The following is a 16,900-nucleotide window of genomic DNA, read 5'->3' on the forward strand; positions in this document are numbered from 1 at the left end:
TTTTCTGAACTTTTCATTAGGAAAGGGTAAAGACTTCCACTACTTCTGCAGATATAGCCTACTAGCAGTTTTCAGTGAAAACATTCAATTCTGACAAAGATGAAAATGAAGTTGAGCATGGTTTCTACCTGTTGGTTTAAGTTCAATACAATATTAGAGGGATGCCATTCTGTATGGCTCCAGGGAATAAAAATGAGAAGGAATACATGGAAGACAGAGGGAAAGAGACTTCAGCTCAGTTAATGAAGAGCATTCTGGCAATTGCTTCTCCTCTGGCACACCCAAAGGTGAGATGGAGGTGTAGAAACAGTGACTGGGAACACTTGGCATAGCTGCTGTACAGGAGCTTCAGGCTCTGAGGGGATGATTGTCCCAGATAATTTTTAAGTTTCTTTTATCCCTCTAAGTTCATGATTCTAATGCTGGAGAAACTGATGAAGTCTTTCAAAATCAGCCCTGGATTTTATGGCCAAAGTCATCTAAACCCAAACCAAAAATTTTCAAGGCCATTTGAAAATGTTCAACAGATGGGGATAAGGAGCAAGCATTTTAAAATAAGGAATGCTTTGGGGGCCCTGGGTGGCTCAGTTGGTGAAACGTCTGCCTTTGGTTCAGGTCACAATCCCAGGGTCCTGGAATCGAGCCCCGTGTCAGGCTCCCTGCTCAACAGGGAGTCTGCTTCTCCCTCTCTCTTTGCCCCTCCCCTGTGCTCATTCTCTCTCAAATAAATAAATAAAATCCTAAAAAAAAAAAAAGAAGAAGAAGTGCTTTAACCTGACTGAAGATTTTTGTTTCTATCTTTATATCCTCTATGCACTATTTTTAGAAATTAAATAATATACCTAAGACAATAAAACTTAGATACTTTACTCCTTTCTTATTTATTTTTTTCTCAAATAAAGTTATAATTATTGGTAGAAAGTACATCAATTAAATGTTTCAGAATTAATTTAGTATTTGTCTATTTTGAAAATATTTTAGAGGTCAGCATAAACTTCAATGATTGCAAGTTTAAATTATGAAGACTAATTCATACATTTTGAAGAGATTATGCTTTTTTTTGAAATTCCTGTAAATAATTCAGGTGAAGCAAATTTATTTAGTGTAATTGGCTTGGATGGTGAAATGTAATACTGAGACAAAATAATCAGATTAAAAATGAGGCAAATAGGTAAATATTGTTGTTAGTTATTATTATTATTATTTTAGGATATCTGTAGAATTATATTTTCAGAAACTATAAATTGGATACTGGCAATGTTTTTCTTTTGTGCTGAAATTAAAAGTAACAATTAGCTATTACATTCATGTGATTTCAGTAATGAGACATTTTCTAAATCATTCTAGAAAAATATTATTCAAAGCAAATGGCAGGTATCCTTTTTCACTGAAAGTTATGTGCGTTATTAAAGAGCTAGTCAACAGAGTCTGAATCATGAAACTAAGTTGAATTACTATGGAAGGCATTATAAGTTTCAGTTACATGAACAGAGTGATAGAAAAGAGGACATGTTCCAGGAAATTAAACCCTCCTTTGTTTTCCAAAGTGTATTAGCTTTCCTTGTGTGTCTTTTAGAGTTAAAGTTTCACCAGCAATCATTTTCCTGTATTTGGTTTGGCAGCTGATGGATCACTTGAAAGCTGGAATTGAAGATGTATGTGGGCAATGGAGTCATTACCAAGTGAGAGACAAGTAAGGAGGCAGAGGGTTTCGCTGCCTAGGAAGGATATTTGTGGCATGAGGAACCTCAAAATGTTACATTGGAAACTGAGCATAAGACTAGAAAGAATCCAGAGGAATGGGACCAGGGATATAAAGGGCCTGGGAGCCATGGCATAGAAGAGGCAGGTGGAAGACGTGGGAATGCCCAGCCTGTGAATGGAGAGCTCTCAGGTGGAGGGGCCGTAGATTTGGGCTAGGTTGTGTCAGAGAGAACTAGTGCAATTTTCAGACTGAAATTAGAGCAGTCAGACCTAAGTTTAAAACAAGGACAAGTTTCCCAATGAAGAGAGAAGCTCAACCATGGAATGACTGGCTTCGTAAGGCTACAGAGGGAGTTTGGTGAATCATCGGGGATCCTGGGGAAGACAGTCCTCCATTGGGGAGGGCGGATGCAGTGGAAGACCTTCAAGGGTCCTTTCTACAAGATTCTATAAAAATGCCAAAGTCTCCCTTCTCCACCACATCTCACATTTCAGAACACATTCTCTTTCTGAATTTTAGTCTACAGCATATTTCTTATGTGGCCCTGAGGAGAGTTGCACTCAAGATAAGGAAGATGAGAGTTTGGGAGTTAAACATAGCAATTTAGCCAATGTAAGAATCAGCAGTAGTTGAGTTAACCAAACAGTAGAAGTTTTCTCTCTAGGGCTTGACAACATATTGATGTTGGTGATGCCAAGAGAAACTAGATCTTAAAAAGTCTAGCTGATGAAAGGGGTAGTGGCACCTAAATGAGAAACTGAGAGCTTTTGGGTGGGCTTTTTAAATTTTATTTTGAATAATCTATTTTTAAATTTTAATTCCAGTTAGTTAACATGCAGTGTTATACTAGTTTCAGGTGTACAATATAGTGAGTGATTCGACACTGCCATACAACACCTGGTGCTCATCACAACAACTGCCCTCCTTGATCTCCATCACATATTTCCCCCATCCTCCCACCCACTTCCCCTCTGGGAACCACCAGTTTGTTCTCTATAGTTAAGAGTCTGTTTCTTGGTTTGCCTCTCTCTTTTTCTCTTTTTTTTCCTGTTTTTCTTTTGTTTTGTTTCTTAATTCCACATGTGAGTGAAATCATATGATATCTGTCTTTCTCTGACTTATGTCACTTAGGATTATACTCTCTAGCTCCATCCATGTTGTTACAAATGGCAAGATTTCCTTCTTTTTGATGGCTGAGTAATATTCTATTTTATATATCACATCTTCTTTATCCATTCATCAATCGATGGATGCTTGGGCTGCTTCCATAGTTTGGCTATTGTAAATAATGCTGCTTTAAACATAAGGATGCATGTATCCCTTTGAATTAGTGTTTTTTTGTATTCTGGCAGTAAATACCCAGTAGTACATTTCCTGGATTGTAAGATAGTATTATTTTTAACTTTTTAAGGAACCTTCATACTGTTTTCCACAGTGGCTACACCAATTTGCATTTTGAGTGGGCTCTTTTTTATGAAGTAAAAAGAAGGACAGTCCTCATAGTGTTAAAATAGAACTTAATTTATGTAAATATCTACCAATCTAGAACCTAGGTTATGGATTTTTTTTTAAAGATTTATTTATTTATTTGAGAGAGTGAGAATGAGAGAGTACATGAGAGGGGGGAGGGTCAGAGGGAGAAGCAGGCTCCTCGCTGAGCAGGGAGCCCGATGCGGGACTTGATCCCAGGACTCCAGGATCATGACCTGAGCCAAAGGCAGTTGCTTAACCAACTGAGCCACCCAGGCGCCCGGTTATGGATTTTTTAAGTCTAAATCCTATAGTTCACCCAGTGAAAAATCATTTAATATTATTCCATTTAGCCAAATTTATACCAAATTTTCCAGACACTAAGGCAGATATCAAGAGCAGTAAGAAACAATCAATGCATTCCAGGTCCTCACAATATAGTAGACAAGGTCCTGGGGGAAAGAAGAGAGAAAGAGCCTGAATGAATAATGATCCATATAAGAAATCCTAGAGCAGAGGTAAATACATGGAACTATAATAGTACAGAAATGGGAGTACATTTTGAAAATAAATGAGGAGTTCACCAGGCAAAGAAGAATGGAAAACATGCTGAGCAGCAGCAGTAACAGCAGGATATTTCAAAATGAAAAGGCAAGAAAGAGCACAGCATGGTTTGGACACAGAGAGAAGGACGTGGTTGGAAGGAAGAGGTTGGAAAGACAGAGATATGCTTCTATGGCACAGGGCTAAGGAACTCTATACAGCCATTAATGCTATAAAATTCTATTTGACATTGAATACTCAAATCAGAAGACTTTTAAATAGGAGAGTAGTGGAAACAGTTGACAAAACCAAAAGACAACCTATAGAATGGGAGAAGATATTTACAAATGTCTTATCAGATAAAAGGTTAATATCCAAGATCTATAAAGAACTTATCAAACTCAACACTCAGAAAACAAATAACTGGGGCGCCTGGGTGGCTTAGTCATTAAGCGTCTGCCTTAGGCTCAGGTCATGGTCCTGGGGTCCTGGGATCGAGCCCCGCATTGGGCTCCCTGCTCTGCGGGGAGCCTGTTTCTCCCTCTCCCACTCCTCCTGCTTGTGTTCCCTCTCTCTTGTCTCTCTCTCTCAAATAAATAAATAAAATCTTAAAAAAAAAAAAAAAAGGAAAGAAAACAAATAACCCAGTCAAGAAATGGGCAGAAGACATGAACAGACATTTCTCCAAAGAAGACAAAGAAATGGCCAACAGACACATGAAAAAATGCTCAACATCACTTGGCATCAGGTAAATACAAATCAAAACCCCAATGAGTTACCACCTCACACCAGTCAGATGGCTAAAATTAACAAGTCAGGAAACAACAAATGTTGGCGAGGATGCAGAGAAAGGGGAACCCTCTTACACTGTTGGTGGGAATGCAAGCTGGTGCAGCCACTCTGGAAAACAGTATGGAGGTTCCTTAAAAAGTTAAAAATAGAGCTACCCTATGACCCAGCAATTACACTACTAGGTATTTACCCAAAGGATACAAACAATGTGATCTGAAGGGGCACCTGCACCCCAAGGTTTATAGCAGCAATGTCCACAATAGCCAAACTATGGAAAGAGCCCAGATATCCATTGGCAGATGGAAAGATAAAGAAGATGTGGTATATATACACAATGGAATATTAGTCAGCCTTCAAAAAGGATGAAATCTTACCATTTACAATGACATGGATGGAACTGGAGGGTATTATGCTAAGCGAAATAAGTTAATCAGAGGAGGACAACTGTCGTATGGTTTCACTCATATGTGGAATTTAAGAAACAAAACATAGGATCATAGGGGAAGGGAGGGGAAAAATAAAATAAGACAAAATCAGAGAGGGAGATAACCATAAGAGACTCTTAATCATAGAAAACAAACTGAGGATTGTGGGAGGGGAGGTGGGTCAGGGGATGGGGTAACCGGGTGATGGGCATTAAGGAGGGCCCATAATGTAATGAGCACTGAGTGTTATATGCAATTGATGAATAACTGAACTCTACATCTGAAACTATTGGTACACTATATGATAATTAATTGAATTCAAATAAAATAAGATAAATTTAAAAAAAAGAAAAAAAGAAATAAACAAATAGGAGAGTAGCATGATCATACTTGGCTTTTGGAAAGCAAACAACACCATTTGTTGTTGGATATGGAAGCTGAATTTGAGACAGATACTGTGGGGTGCGAGACCTGTAAGGGATATCCACATGGACATAAGAATTTCATCCTGTAAACATAAAATAAGCCTCAGATACTATGCTAGCTTTTTCATATATTCTATCGTACATGATCTCCTGAATCTCCTGTGTTAGCACTATTTTTCTCATTTTGAAGATGAAGAAACCAGCTCCAGGGTATCAACTAGCCTACAGCAGAAACTGGACTGAATTCAGGTCTGGCTTTAGAGCCTCTTCTGTTTCCAATGAACCACAGAGCTTTCAGAATCATAGGGATGAGGAACTAGCAGAAGGGGCACTGGCCTATTTCTGAGGCGGACATGGGGACTGGCCAGGGGTATAGGGAGAAGAGGGTGAGGAAAGAGACAATAAGAGTGACTCTCAGATTTCCAGATAGCAAGTCTAGGGGGATAACAATGCCAAGGTGCAATGTATAGACTATAGAAGAATGTCCAGTTAAATAATACCAGGGTATGGAGAGGGGAAGCTAAGTGAGGACAGGACTCTGAGAAGCTTGCATTCCTCTGGGGCAGGTAAGGAAGAGGAAGAGATTTGGAAAGAAGCCTTTAGGGAGGCTGGAAGGGATGCAGGCGTAGATCAGGATGTGGCGGGCTCAGAGGAAATGACCCGGTGGCACATGGGGAGGAGCCAGGTGGCACGTAGGGCACCCACCAGCGTTGAACAGTAAAGGTCAAGGTGAGCTCAATGTAAAGAGTGTCAGAGAAGTCCTGATGCGTGGGGAGCAATGCAGGGGACTGAGGAATAAACAGGAACAGCAGCCTCTCTTGAAGAAAGGCAGAAAACAAGAAGGCTGAGGGGTGGACCCATCTGGAGCAAGAGCAGGCCAGGCATGAGCCAAACACGGATCCTAAGGAATCACAGCCTGCTGACCCCAGAGGAGACTTGACTGATAAAGCATCCTTCTGCCTCACAGACCAGGAGACCAATCACCAGATAATAAGGCAGCAGCCCTGGGAGTTCTTTCCCCTCCAGAAAATAAAGCAGGCACACAAATTACTCTTTGAATGTAAAATGATTGGAAGTGTTGAAAATTCCTACTCCAAACAAATGGCCGGCTCTGAAGGCTCCATATGCCGACGTGCAGCTCAGCCTAATGGGCCAGCCAGAGGTTTGTTATAATAGTCAGCGGCCATCAGCACCTAGCCTATTCAGCTTCTCCATCATTCAGACTGTCAGGATATATGGGTTCTCCCCCTACCCCCTCCTTCATTGTCAGGAATCAAAATGATCTGCAGCATAATGGGCGAAACTACCGTAACTACTGGGCCATTTAAATTTATTGGGTTCTGGTTGAATAGGCCAGTATTATTGTAAGTGCCACTGCCGCTGTTAGGAGCTATTAGAATGGAACATTTGTTCAAAAGCCTCAGCCCCTCATTTCTTCTCTTACAATTGGAGCTGAGCTGAGCTGGGCCTCCCCCGCTCCCCACTTATGCGTACTTTCTGCCCTGATTGCAGCTTGGCCCCCCCTTTTGTCTAGTTGATTTTCAATGTATTCAGGCCAGTAGGCTATTCTTTCTTTATTAAAATATATATGTAAGTCCTATGATTTTTTTTTAAATGTGTTCCAAGACTGAATTCTCAGCACCATCCTGGTGTTCAGAACAAAGTGAGGTAGTAGTTTGTTTTAAGAAAAATACATACTTCCATAACACGTACAGAGATTAAAGATGTCCAAAATGCTGGTTTTCGTTTTTAGGTTTAAGAAGTTTGATCACAGATATTTACGGAAAATCCTAATCCGAAAGAACCGGCCCAAATCCAGCATTGTCTCCTTGTACAAGAAGCTGGAAATGAAACAAGCTATTGAGATGGTAGAAACTGGGATCCTCAGTTCCACAGCCTTTTCTGTACCCCACCAGTAAGTCCCATATGCTCTTTGATCTGGACTTTCCGTGTCAGAATTCCTAGGGGCACTAACTCATCGTTTCATTTAGAGATAATGGCAGAAATTTGAAGGAGGAATCATGAGAAAAGGATGACCTAAGTCTTGGCCATTTGTATTTTGGCCCACGCTCACCTCGTTTCTGAACATTATCTAGCAAAAGTTGCATGCTATAGTTGTATGACACCTTTCCTTGGGAAGGAAGGGAAAGTGAATTTATAGAATGATGGCATAGTTTACAAGACTTTCTCTTTTTGATTAATTTCTACCCTTCAACCCCGGTTCATTTGATTTTGCTAATCGTACACTAATAATAATATGCATTTCTCCAGTAAGGCATTTATTTCTCTTCCTCTCTTCTATGAGGAGGAGAGACCCGGTCAGCATCTTGTGATGCTAGCTGGGATTAGGGGTTGAGTGGTGGTAACACGTGTCGTGGTTGGTGGGCTAGTTACCCCCCCACCAAGGATGTCCAGGTTTCTTTCATGAAGCAGTTTATGAGGGACCCCTGGGTGGCTCAATCAGTTAAGTGTCTGCCTTCAGCTCAGGTCGTGATCCCAGGGTCCTGGGATCAAGTTCCGCATCTGGCTCATTGCTCGGCGGGGAGCCTGCTTCTCCCTCTGCCTCTGACCCTCCCCCCTTCTTGTGCACACTCTCTCTCTCTCTCTGACAAATTAAAAAATATCTAAAAAAAAAAAGAAGCAATTTATGAATTGAGAAAATTACTCAACACATATTTAGGGTAAGGAACACCTCCATCCTGTCATCTTCTGTAGGTAGACATTGATCATGAGCTTCAATTGTGTCTTCAGTTTGAAAAGCAGGTTGAGATAAGAGCTAAGAACAGATAGCAATAAAATTGTCACTAATACCTGAGTGTTATCTCGCATCCCTTACTTGCTAATGAATCAGAAACACCCTTTCCTTTCTTCCGAGGCCTGAGAAAAATCTCAAGTAGGGTCCCTGAGGGCATCTCAGTGTAAACAGAGACTTTCTACCTTATTTGTCAGTGAGACTGTTTCTGTGGTTTGCTTGTTTGTTTCGGTACTGCCCATCGTATGGCTTGCTTTAAGGAAACTTCTGATGCGAAAATGGCAATGTGCTAACAAATATTTATTGGTAATGCCATGCGGAGCCATATTAGAGCCTAAGGCAGAAGAAAAAATCAGTATTATCGATCCTGTCTTTATTTAAAACGTGGATATTCTATTCATCGTGGATTGTTGTCTTTTTTGCACTGACCTTTGTTTTCTAAAATATTGCATTTGCATCCTACTTAACTTGACTGAGCTTTTTTGGCATCATCTTGGGCCCAACCCTGTTCCGTGGGCACTTATTATGTGCCAGGGACGTCAAACAGACACAGTCCCTGGCCTCATGGAGCTCATACCCTAGCACGGTCATGGCATTAATAAAAAAATTTCTCTCAAACATACGATCGTAAAGTCTAGGGAGCTAGGAGAGTATAAGAAGTGCCCCTCTGGTCCCCAGGCATTTGACCTGCTCACTGGGTGCATGGGAGTTAATGCCCTGCAGGAGGGCTGGATAGGTTCAGGCACTTTAGACCATCAGGAACTTCCTGAATCCATTTGCTTACTAGTTCTGTGAGCTCTGGGTCTAAGAATGTAGGGGGGCTTATCTCAGATGAGAATCAGTCTGTCATGTGCTAAAACATATTTGCAATCTCCGTATTACCTTGCATTGGTCGTAAGCAGCGGCCCCAGTCTCTAACCTCAAGGCAGTTTTCAAGCCAGCTTTATTTGGAGGGAGCCTTTCTGTTGAGTTCATTAGTTTTTAGACATTGATTCAAGATTAGTAAGAGAGCCTTCGAGGTTAGTAACTCTTTTTTTCCTCTAACAGCCCAAACCAGTTAGTTAACTGGGCTAGGAGAGGAGATTCTTTTACCTGATATTTAATACAAGTTTAACAGTACTTAGATTGCATTCATTTGATCTCATCAGAAATCTGTACGACATCAAGCAAAAAGGAATTCCTCTCCCAAGATCAAAGCAGCTAATTTCTTCAAAACAAACCTTTATACAATAATAGGAAAAAGAAGTGTGTACTCAGCTCGCTTTTTATTATTCTGTATGAGATGATAACAACAAAATGCACATATATTTTTTTCTTTAGAAGTTTAAGCAATTGTTCTACAAGAGGGTTAGCTTTCCAAACTCTGTGAAGTTCAGGCGAACACTACCACCAGAAGTTGCCGATAGCACAGTGCAGATGGCGATTCTATGGAATGCCCTTATTTTTGTAGGCATTATGTTATTTGACCCTCAAAACAACCCTAGGGAATAGATAGAGTGTGTACTTGGATTATTATTTTAAATAAGAGGCACCTCGTTTTACCAGTGAGTAGTAAGCTTTTAGAAATACCATACGATAAAGGCTCCAATGATTAAAAGTGTCAAACCCTTAAAAAATATTTGGTTACTATTAAAGAGATATTGAAGTATGTAGTTAGAGGCTTAACAGACTACCACTATATAACTTCAAAGCGTCATCCTTAAAAGCTCCCAAATAATTTTAACATGTCATAAAAAAAAAAAAAGCAAATTATTGTAGTTTAAGAATTTTTTAATTGATCACACATTGGCAGGTAGAGGCTTACATTTATGCATTCTTACACCGAAGATTCTGGAATGAAGATTCTGGTGCCATTTTCACTTCCACAATGGAACATTGTGTCGTGCGGAGCCAGGCCCTCTCCTGCGCCACTCTTCACTCATCCTAGATATTGGTCATCTTGGTGACCTCTCTAAAAAGACACAACGAACCCACACACAGAGAAGAGCAGTTGGGTCCCATTGGTTAATCAGTGGGCGCATTCTTCATTTGCCTTAGCATACATTTCTCATGGATTTTGTGTGTAAAGCTATCACAAGAGAATGGGTTCTTTCAAACAAACCAGGGTATAATATTTGATCTTTTAGGAATTCATATCATGGCATGAATAGAACATCTACTACTAGATTTCATATTTATATTGTGTTTAGAACTGAAGCATCTTTTTACATTATTATAGCATCTGATTAAAAAAAGTTAAGAGAAATGTGAACTTTTATTTAAATACATTTGGATTCAGATTTTCCCAGTTTGATTTTCATAGTCATGAAATTACCACAGAGCTTTTATTTGAGGTGACAGAAATTTCCTTTATGGATATTGAATGGATGTTCCAGCGACAAGCGTCTCTCAGCTTACAATTTTATTTTTTTTACCTAGAGATTATTAACATTCAGTTTTTCTAAGGATTGTATCTTTCCTGTGCTCACAATATGATCATTTCAGGGATGATTTTGCTAATGAAGTGGCATGTAGAAAACTCCAGGTATCACCTTGCCTAAATTAACAATTCCTCTTGTATAATTTCATAGCTGTCGCTTCTCAATGTGGATCAGTGCGAGATAGTGCCTTTGGGATCCCTGTATTACACATCCAGCCAACAGCCTGAATGGACATTAATTAAGTCTAGTCTTTCCCAAAGTGGCCAGTTACAAACTGGGAAGAGTGCCAAGTTAGACCTACTGCTATCTTGAGTTTAACTTTACCATTATCTTAGGGTTTTTTCCTATTTGGTTATGAATATCATTATGAACATAGGAAATGCAACTTTTTAATTAGCTGTTGTTTCTGCTCAGCAAGAGATTGCTTCCACCATAATAAAGGAATGTGTTCAGATTGTGGGAATGTGTAGGTGTATCTCAATCAGAATAAATTTTATTTCAAGGACTTTTAAATAGTGAGGTTGAAAAGCCCTGATAATAATGTTTAGATCACCAGGGGTGGTAACTGAATATCAATAGTGTTGACATTTGCAGCTCTGAGATATGGAAACTCTGATTTCAAGGATTTTGTAGAAAGGGCATTAGTCAGTCTACAGGTAGGATTGCTAAATGAATTCTGGCATACTGTGATCCCCCGTATCCAAGTCCTTAAAAATATTTTAACAATTGTACTTACAAATGTACAAAAAGTACTCACAAAATGTCCTTGCTATGTATGGCTACGTTGCTACTAATGTTTGGGAAAAATACTTAAAAAGTGGCCTGTGTTGAAACCAATAGCTACTGATGTCTGTGATCAATTATCCTAAGACCTTTGCAAGCAGATAGGAGCATCTTTGTGCCTTTATGCCTTGAGAAGAGCTCCAGCAAGGAAAGAAGAAATCAACACTCTGTAAGGTTTTATACCAAGATATTAAAGGAGGTGAGAGTATTGAAAGATGCATTTAATTTTCTTTAGTTCTCTCTTTTTTGTTCTTACTTCCTACAGTGAACATATATTATTCATACAATGAAACCTTTTCTAGAAATTCCTGCCACTAGATTGAAATGATTGAAATCAAATATATTTGTCACATGAGAATTCTGCACATAGCAATGTCATGACTTCGAAATCCTCAGAAGACAATGGTGCATTGACTGATAACCTGGACATGACTTGATTTTTAAACCCATTTGGGGGCACAGCGGGTGGGGGAGGAGGGGGAGGGCTCATGGTGAAGGAAGCCTTGGGGAGCTGGTCATGTGGAGGCAGGGAGCAGTCAATTGCTTCTAGAATCTCACAGAGTGCCCAGTGTCTCAGAGCTGGGTTGGCTTTCAGAATAGAAATAGTCTAAATGTCCTCATAAAATATGATTCTAGTTTCTTACCATTTTTCTTTAACCAACGATAAAATCCCTAAAGGGGCAATTCCAAGGTAAAGGTACTCACAGAATTTTAATACTCCCTTAGATCAGTGCTATTCAAAATGTGGTGTGCAAATGGTGTTGTCCATGAGCTGTTTGTCACCTGTCGCAGTGGGATGAGTGCAGACCTAACCACGAGTCAGTCTTGCTTAGTAATCTTATTTCCATTTAATCTAACAGTAAAACGTTTGGTTCTAACTTTATAGTATCTTTTTAAAAATTTATTTTCTAGCAATTGATTTGTATTGTATTTTACCAACGTGTCTGCTCATAACAAGTATGGGGGAAAAAATAACTGGTTTGTAACCACCTTAAACCCCTTTTTAAAAATGAGTTAGAATAATTCCCACATAAAAGCTATAGGCAAGGAAACCATATTTTCAAAATGTGAAGTCAAGACACATGTACTGACATTTCACAGGAACTTACTAAAACAGTAGAAAAAATTATGTTAAAACATGTGTTCTGGAACTTAGAACTCCCACATGTATATTGATACTTTTGTGGCACTCTTGCCAGGATGTAAGAATAATGCTTGGCTTCCCTCCAATGATGTTTCCAGGGCCCAGAGGATACACAGAACCAAAAGACTTTCCCTGGAAGACGTGGAGTCCATGAGGAACATTCTGACACACAACATGTACCAAGTTCGACAAAGGGTGTGTATAAGCCATCTGACTTGTCCCATTGCCTGGTCTTGGAACCAGTCATTCAGGAATCCGTTCTTGTTCACATTATCTCCTCTAAAGTAGCTTTCTGGCTAAACCATTTATTTCTGCTTGATTTGGAGAACAAAAAGTTAATTGTTACCTTTCTGCTAAAAAAAAAAAAAAAAAAATTGGCACAGGCAGTGTAAAAAGGAATGCAGATCCAATTGCTGGCCCTAGGGGTCAGGCTGCCCTAGCCCTGCAGCCAGGTACTTTCAGAACCAATAGGTCTCCCTCTCCCTCCAAAGATGAACAAGTGGTGGAGCTCATTCACCGCACCACAGAAAAAGATGGCACCAGGACACCAATAATAGGCTCAATCTGATTGACTGTAATAGAGCTTAGAAAGTTGAGATGGTTATTGAAATGCTGAAAGGCTATATTAGAGGAGACGTATTAGGCATATTATTTTTTAATTTTGGAAAAAGGTATGGAGTCTATACTACCACTTGGGAACTGGTGGAAAGTGAGTAGTAAGAACCTTCCTGGGGCGGTGGTGAGTCCTGAAATTTTGATGTAGTCAAATGACATTTAAGCTTGTGCAATCTAAATAGGAGTTTTCTTTTTTCAGTTTGAGGATTCAGTTGAACATGCCAATGCTTGAGTATGATATGGCTCTAAGTAAATTCATTGTGAGGGCCTTGGTTTTTGTGACTGTGTTATAGATCACGGTCTTGATGGGGCCCAAAAATCCATCAGGTCTACTTGCTTTCAAGTAGAAGATTGCTGAGGTTACGAGAGTTATTTATCTGACCTGTTGAAAGTCACACAAAAAAATCCAAGTTAAGAACCCAGGTCTTCCAACTGCCTACCCAGTGCTCTTTCCATGACTCCAGCCTTACGCGATCCAGTTAAAGTGAATGTTCTCTGGCTTCCTGTTTTGGAAAGGTCAGTGATTAAGGGGTATGTGTCAGCAAAAGGCTCTGCACCTGCTGAAGGAATATAGGTCAGCATCAATCATAGCAAGCTTAGAGTAAATTCAAGAGCTTTCAAATCATTCCAAGTGAAACTGTTTCAGTAAGACTATCACATTCTGATAAATAGTTAGATAAATTGTTAAAAGCTTCCTGGTTTGAAGAATGTCGGCTTGCTTCTTGGGGGCCAGAGCTCAAAGGCAGCCTGAAAATCAGCCTTTTCCCCCATGTGGACAAAGGTTGGATTTAAGGAAATGTCCAGAAGTGGAGATGAAGATCCTGGGATTCCAACTCAGTCTAAAATGAGGTTAACTACCCATTCTCTCTTTCTTCCCTTCCATTCAGGTTCCCAGATGGCCACATTTCATCTTTCATAAGGGCGTCTATTCCATCTGTCCTCCAGATTTCTCCCTTCTAAGCTATATAACATCTACCTTTCTTACTGCCCCCAAATAAGCAGATGGGTCATGGAAGGTCACATGGGGAGAACATAAATAATAAGCAGAAGGGAGTTTTCAAGCCCCTAAGATGGCTTTTACCTACACTTTTTGTTACTTGACGGAGTGAGCCTCACCAGTCCTTGCCTTCCTGTCTCCTTTCTCATCCCACCTTTTACATGGGTCATGTGACTCCCCTTTGCCCCGTGGTCCTCTTGCCCTCTTGAAAGAAAAACTGCTCTAGAGATGCAATGCAGGACGACTGTCTCCTTGGTTCTAGTGAGTGATCTATAGTTTTGAGGATTGTCACAAAAGGTGACATCTGTGGTCTCTAGCCTGGGTGATAGTCACTGGACCTCACACGGTGTGGGGCTGATGGCTGGGGCATTTCTCACAGTCTCATCTCAGAAGAGTCAGGAGTCATTTCAGGGCAAGGGTGAGATGAGTGCCGGGTTTGACTGGGGGATCCTGATTCATAGTTGATCTAAAACTGAGCTGGTCCTGCCCGATCTGTTGCTCCTGGGAGGGCTCTGGCCACTCCTGTTTGAAGCCATTCCCATCAGCATGTCCAGTATCAGATTGTCATTGCTGGGCAAGTTGAAGAACTAGCCTCCAGAGGTTCCCAGTGGGACAGCCCTCTGGGATGCAGAAGCTCTTTGCAACACCCTGGGGATGGAGATGGAGAAACACTCTCTTTAATTGTACAAGGGAAGAAACTGACCTCCGCTCAGACTCTAAGGATAAGTCAGAGATTATTGATGGGCAGCCCCCTGGGGAGGCCCAAATGATCAGGTCACACGCAGAATTCAAAGGAGTAAAACAGTTTATTCAATTTCAGTTCTCTTCAGCAGATTTTTAATGCACATCTAGAGCTTTGTCCCATAGAGCTCAAGTTCTAGGGGCAAATACAGTCTTTCAGCAATCACCAGTTCCTTCATCAAAGGACTGGACTGAAAGAAACAGAAGGAAGAAAATTGCATATACATATGCATAGGACCTACTCTGCTCCCTGCAGATAGGCAAGGATAATTACATGGGTGATGTGATATGAGGTGAAATAGAACAAAAAATGTCCAAATGTTCTTTAAAGTACAGCCCTCAAGTCAAGGTATAGGAAATTCCTACCAGCAACATATACACATACGTGTATATATATGTACATGCACACATACATACATGTGTGTATATAAACATACATGCACACTGACGTCACTTTTGCATGAATTTAATGTTGATGAAAAATTGTAAAAGTTTGTCTTGGTAGTCTAATACTTAATTTAAAAATGTTTTCTGTGACAGTGTCACATGTCAGTCTTTAATATCATCTCCATGTATACAGTGCATTGAAGTTGAGGTCCATCATTAGTGATGGTGGATAAGAATCCCTATTTCAAACATATTTCAAAAATTTAATTTTTTGCCAGAGTTTTTTTTATCAAATTGGTTAATTTTTCAAGAGTGGCTGGGGGCGCCTGGGTGGCTCAGTTGGTTAAGCGACTGCCTTCGGCTCAGGTCATGATCCTGGAGTCCCTGGATCGAGTCCCGAATCGGACTCCCTGCTTGGCAGGGAATCTGCTTCTCTCTCTGACCCTCCCCCCTCTCATGTGCTCTCTCATTCTCTCTCTCTCAAATAAATAAATCTTTAAAAAAAAAAAAAAAGAATGGCTGGTAAAGATCTCCTATCAGGAGACGGTGAAAGTTGGCTTTGCAAATTCCTCATTGTTCCCTTGGCCTCCAACCTGTACCTTCTTTATGGAACTTCTTTTAGACAATTGTCTGTTTTGTGAGGACTAGTTAGCTAACAGATAGTGAAAGCCACAAGTCTACTTAACTGGCTGTATATATGCTAAAACACAAGCAATAAACTAAAACCAGTGATCCCGTGAGGACACTGTTGTCAACGCCTCCTTGTTACAAACACCCTCTTCTGTTCTGGTGGGGAACTGGACCATCTTCTATATCGACCAAGCAAGGGTCTGTTATAAATCTCCATATTAAGTACAAAGAAAGCTTAATTTCTTTTTTATTTTTTATAAAAACGAATAGAAACATAGGTATTAGTATTTTTTCCTTACACTGGAGATCATCTTGTGGCATCTCTTAAAGCGTGTGCACCCCACTTAAGGGACCCTTGATCTGGAGGATGGAGTCTCTTCTCTTGGCAGGTTGTCCCTAGGATTTTCCCCCACTCCCGCCCGTGTCTCATTTCTTACCATACTTTGAATAAAGTACTAAATTCTTCTGTGGTAAACAAATGTCCAGGTCTGCTCCAGTAGGTCCTCCTATCTCCCATCACATTTTTCCAGAACTGTGTCTTATCTCATGTGTTCCCTCTTCATGAAGGGAACATCTACTCATCTTTCAAGACTCAGCCCAGGGCAATGCACCTTTCCCACCCAAGACTGGATCAGTGCCCTTTGCCTAAACTCTACAAGTCCCTGCAGACCCCAATATCTTATCACTTCCTAAGCACATAACAGTATATGCTTGTTTGATGACCCAAATAGGCCATGAGCCTTTTGAAGACCATTCTTCAAATTTATCCATTTTTTAAAACTCCTGCACCTACCATGGCACCTGACACATAGAGTATTTGCTATTTTGTTTTGAATTTGAAATCCTTAATACAATATCCATTAACCAGTCCTGAATCTGGTATCCAGTGGGACCAGTATATTCACTGCTGCACAGGGAAAAGCAGGGAGAAAGGAGTTTCCAATTAAGCACTTTATGAACATTTGAGGACCACCCTTTGTCTTTGGTTCAAGACAGGTTATCACTGACCTGGTAAGAATAAGGAAGAAAATTTTTTATAAAGATAATTGATTCAGTTTGAAGGACAGCTCT

General features: G+C 40.3%; 1 protein-coding gene across 1 annotated transcript in view; it reads left to right on the plus strand.

Annotated features, from left to right (window-relative positions):
* Positions 1-16,900, plus strand: part of SLC9A4 (solute carrier family 9 member A4) — a 66,986-nt gene that overhangs the window by 40,242 nt on the left and 9,844 nt on the right. Inside the window, exons 7-9 of the mRNA XM_045883789.1 lie at positions 1,623-1,693; positions 7,114-7,275; positions 12,558-12,654. Coding sequence (XP_045739745.1) covers positions 1,623-1,693; positions 7,114-7,275; positions 12,558-12,654 — 330 coding nt within the window. The remainder of the gene's footprint in view (positions 1-1,622; positions 1,694-7,113; positions 7,276-12,557; positions 12,655-16,900) is intronic.

The sequence above is a fragment of the Mirounga angustirostris genome, unplaced genomic scaffold (genome assembly GCF_029215605.1).
Source record: "Mirounga angustirostris isolate CCGP_5_RB_7025 unplaced genomic scaffold, mMirAng1.0.hap1 SCAF_10, whole genome shotgun sequence".
NCBI classification, from domain to species: Eukaryota; Metazoa; Chordata; class Mammalia; order Carnivora; family Phocidae; genus Mirounga; species Mirounga angustirostris.